Source organism: Notothenia coriiceps, unplaced genomic scaffold (genome assembly GCF_000735185.1).
Source record: "Notothenia coriiceps isolate Sejong01 unplaced genomic scaffold, NC01 NC01_scaffold00018432, whole genome shotgun sequence".
NCBI classification, from domain to species: domain Eukaryota; kingdom Metazoa; phylum Chordata; class Actinopteri; order Perciformes; family Nototheniidae; genus Notothenia; species Notothenia coriiceps.
In genome coordinates, this window is record NW_011351133.1 from 1 (window position 1) to 3,606 (window position 3,606).

General features: G+C 42.8%; 1 protein-coding gene across 1 annotated transcript; it reads right to left on the minus strand.

Moving 5' to 3' along the window:
* Positions 1 to 1,012: 1,012 nt before the first annotated feature.
* Positions 1,013 to 1,897, minus strand: LOC104951050 (aryl hydrocarbon receptor nuclear translocator 2-like; the record flags this gene model as incomplete). Its single annotated transcript, XM_010777687.1, has 3 exons — positions 1,013 to 1,236; positions 1,393 to 1,516; positions 1,824 to 1,897. Coding segments are annotated over 3 exons (422 nt in total), but the record flags the coding sequence as incomplete, so codon positions are not given.
* Between the last annotated feature and the right edge of the window lie 1,709 nt (positions 1,898 to 3,606).

Here is a 3,606-nt window from a genome sequence, read left to right on the forward strand (position 1 = left end):
AGCGCCCCTCCAAGACACTGGTAGGGGAAACACTGGAAAGTGTTAATCAACGATAGGTTTCCCCCCTCAAAAGGTGATTGGCTCTCTGCATCGCAGGTATTATTGTGATTTGGCTCTTGGGCCACATCAAAATTAGACGCGTTGTCATCCTCTCATACTGACACCACACATACACACGTAGGGGAGAGCCGGGAAAAAGTAACACGGGACTAAAGTAACAGAGCTATTTTATCCGAACCCAAAAAACTTTGACCGGCCAAATTACGTCAGAATGATCAGCATTCAATACTTAACAGACCTACTAAATATCAGGTTTAACTGTCAAGAGTAGTGTTGTCACGATACCAACATTTTGGTTTCGATACCGATACCAAGTCAAGAATTGCGATTCCGATTATTTTTCGATACTTTTCTTAAAAAAATGGAAACAGTCTTAAATGTAATTATTGTGCTTTATTTCACACCAGAACCATAACCATAACACAAACTTTTAAACAATAAATAATATAAATAACAAGAATTCGTATTAAATACAATTAATACATTTCTTACAGACAGGCCTCGTGGTGTCCGTAGGCTTGCCTTCACTGTCAGAGATATAGCTAAAATACATCAAAATTTCACTTCTGGCGTCTTTTTTGTCAACAAGCCGAGGCGCAGCGGCAGTTGCACTCCCACTCACAGCCATGCTTCTTGTTTTCTCACATGCTCTGGCAGCTAGCGCGTGCACGAGAGAGGGGAGGGACTTGAGCGTGCTTGAGAGGGACTGGACTGCAGGCACGGCTGCAGTGCAGGGATTGGAAGCAGAGCGCTGAACACACACGGCTCTTATTAAAACGGCGCATTTCTCACCGGAGTACTTTCCCCCGTCATTCTTAAAGTACCATACTAATGAAACGGAGGAATAGTAACGTTTTTAACGGCAGGGGATCGCGGGATACCTTTCAAGTATCGGTACACCGTGCAACACTAGTCAGGAGTCAGTGTCTCTCCCCCAAACTCACACACATACAACTCGATATGAACTGAAGAGCCACATGAAACTAGGCTCTCGAGCCCCATGCGGCACGAGAGCCCCATGCGGCTCGAGAGCCACCCCTGGCCTAGAGGGCCCTGACGGCTCGCCACTGTACCTGAAGCTCTTCCCAGAGTGTCCCTGCTGGAAGGGGGAGCTCTGGGAGTACAGCTGCTGTCCTCCAGCTGTGGAGGAGGGGACCATCATCTTCTTATCTGCAGCTACACACACACACACACACACACACACACACACACACACACACACACACACACACACACACACACACACACACACACACACAAACCAGGGTCAGCACTATGACAGGAACAAAGAGGAGAATATATAGGTCATGTGAGTGTGTGTGCACGTCTTACAGCCGGAGATGCCGCTGTACATCTCTGCGAAGCGGGGGTCTCTCTCCTGGGAGAACAGCACTTCTGTCTTGTCGATGTTCTTCCCCGCCTCGTGGACTCCACTGCTGACACCGGCCACAGGCACCTGAGGGGGGGGGATAATGGTTGATGTTAGGGATGACAGACCTAAGTCAAACAAATTAAGAATACAACACACGTTTCACAAGCGACTCTTTTTCAACTTTTCAGTGATTAGCCAATCAAAAGAAAGATGTTGAGATTAATTGACAATTCTAGTTTCCTACATCCTGAGAATGACTTCCCAGTAAGGACTGCTCTATTCCTGCTAGTGTTTACTGAACCTGTCTACATGTGTTATGCAAATAAAATGCACAACATTAAGTGAAAAAACTGTTATTTGCTGATCACATGGTGCCAAGGTGGAGGGATACCTGGGACAGGTCGTAGGCCGTCAGTCCGTCTCTCTGGTGCACCTCCAGCTCCGCCTGCTGCTGCTGCTGCAGCTGCCTGCACCCACACAACACACACTCCATCAGCACTGCACACTGACACATTCAGTATTTGAGGCGTACTTCGTTTTAAATTCCATTTAATAAGACAACTTTCATGATAAAAAAAAAGGTAATCTACATATCATTGAATCATTATGTAGTGTTCTATAAGTGCTGTGGAGCAGGAATACATTATTTCTTTTAAAACGGCTTAGTTGAAGAATGGATTCTGTTTGGTCAATTTGGACATTCCAGAGGACTGCTATTTTTCCCCGGCAGACCGCTGCTAAGGAGAAATGGATGTTGTGAAAGTTAATGTTGTATTTTTGTCTTCACTACTCGTTGCTTTTCTGTCTTATTTTTTAATATGTTCAAAACTAAAACTCTTTTGAAGAATGATAACCATGCATATGTATGTGTGTGTGTGTGTGTGTGTGTGTGTGTGTGTGTGTGTGTGTGTGTGTGTGTGTGTGTGTGTGTGTGTGTCAGGGTTCCTGCAGGTTTCGCCAACTCAAATTTAAGACTTTTTAAGACCTTTTTAAGACCACTTTGAATAGAATTTAAGACCTATTTCACGGCAAGAAAGTATGAAGGAAAATTGCTATGAAAGAAGAAATACGTCCCATAATTAATTACAAAGTAAATGTATTCATGTTCAACATAAGAACAATGACTGAACATAACAGCATAACACTACACAGAACTGTGTTAGCGCGTTAGACAAAAAGTGTGTATGTATGTGTGTGTGTGTGTGTATTAGGGCTGTGCAATTAATCGTATTTTAAATCGCAATTACGATTTTGGCCTGCACAATTACGAAAACAACCTAATCGAAAAAAACTATTATTTTGCTTTGCTAGGTTGTGACAGTGTAATTAATTTTAGACTAATTTGTTTATCGTATTTATATATGTTAAGTAGCTTGTGGAAGTGCTCTCCACAATATTTGTTGATCTTGTTTATTGGTATTTATTATTTTGATATTATTTATTTAAATGTATCATTTAATTAATTGTTGTATTGGTTTTTCAGTTGAATTATACGTTCAGGGTAATCAACAGTTAAAAAGATACTGTTCAAATTATTATTTGTTTTTATTTGTTCAATAAATGGATGTTTTCAAAGTCAATGAATAATCGTATTTAATAATCATGATATTAATTATTGACCAATATAATCGACATTATTGCCATAATACGAGCAGCCCTACGTGTGTGTGTGTGTGTGTGTGTGTGTGTGTGTGTGTGTGTGTGTGTGTGTGTGTGTGTGTGAGAGAGAGAGAGAGAGAGAGAGTGACAAGAGCTATATTCCGAGCTCTGCTGCCTCGGCTACAATCTTTCATCGTTGCTGTTGTATGATTGGTGTTTAGCTACGGTATTTACCGTCTACAGCACCTCCCCTTTTAGGGTTGACGTAGACCCAAACGTCGCCCGGTGGTCGCTCCAATATGGTCTAGCTGCGGCCGCGGACACTACATGAGACTACACGACACTACATGACACGCTCACCTGACACGACACTACGGTGGCTGAGAGGCACTACCGTTAAAAGCGAATTGACGACACTACACGACAGGAGTAGAGGTTTTGGGGTTTAGGTTTGGGAGGGAGGAAGGAAGATTAGGATTACAGATGTAGCACTTCATTTCAGACTCCAGTTTACAGCTTCCTGTCTACGACCTGCCTAAGACCAGTATAGAGGAATGTTAAGCCCTCCCACTATT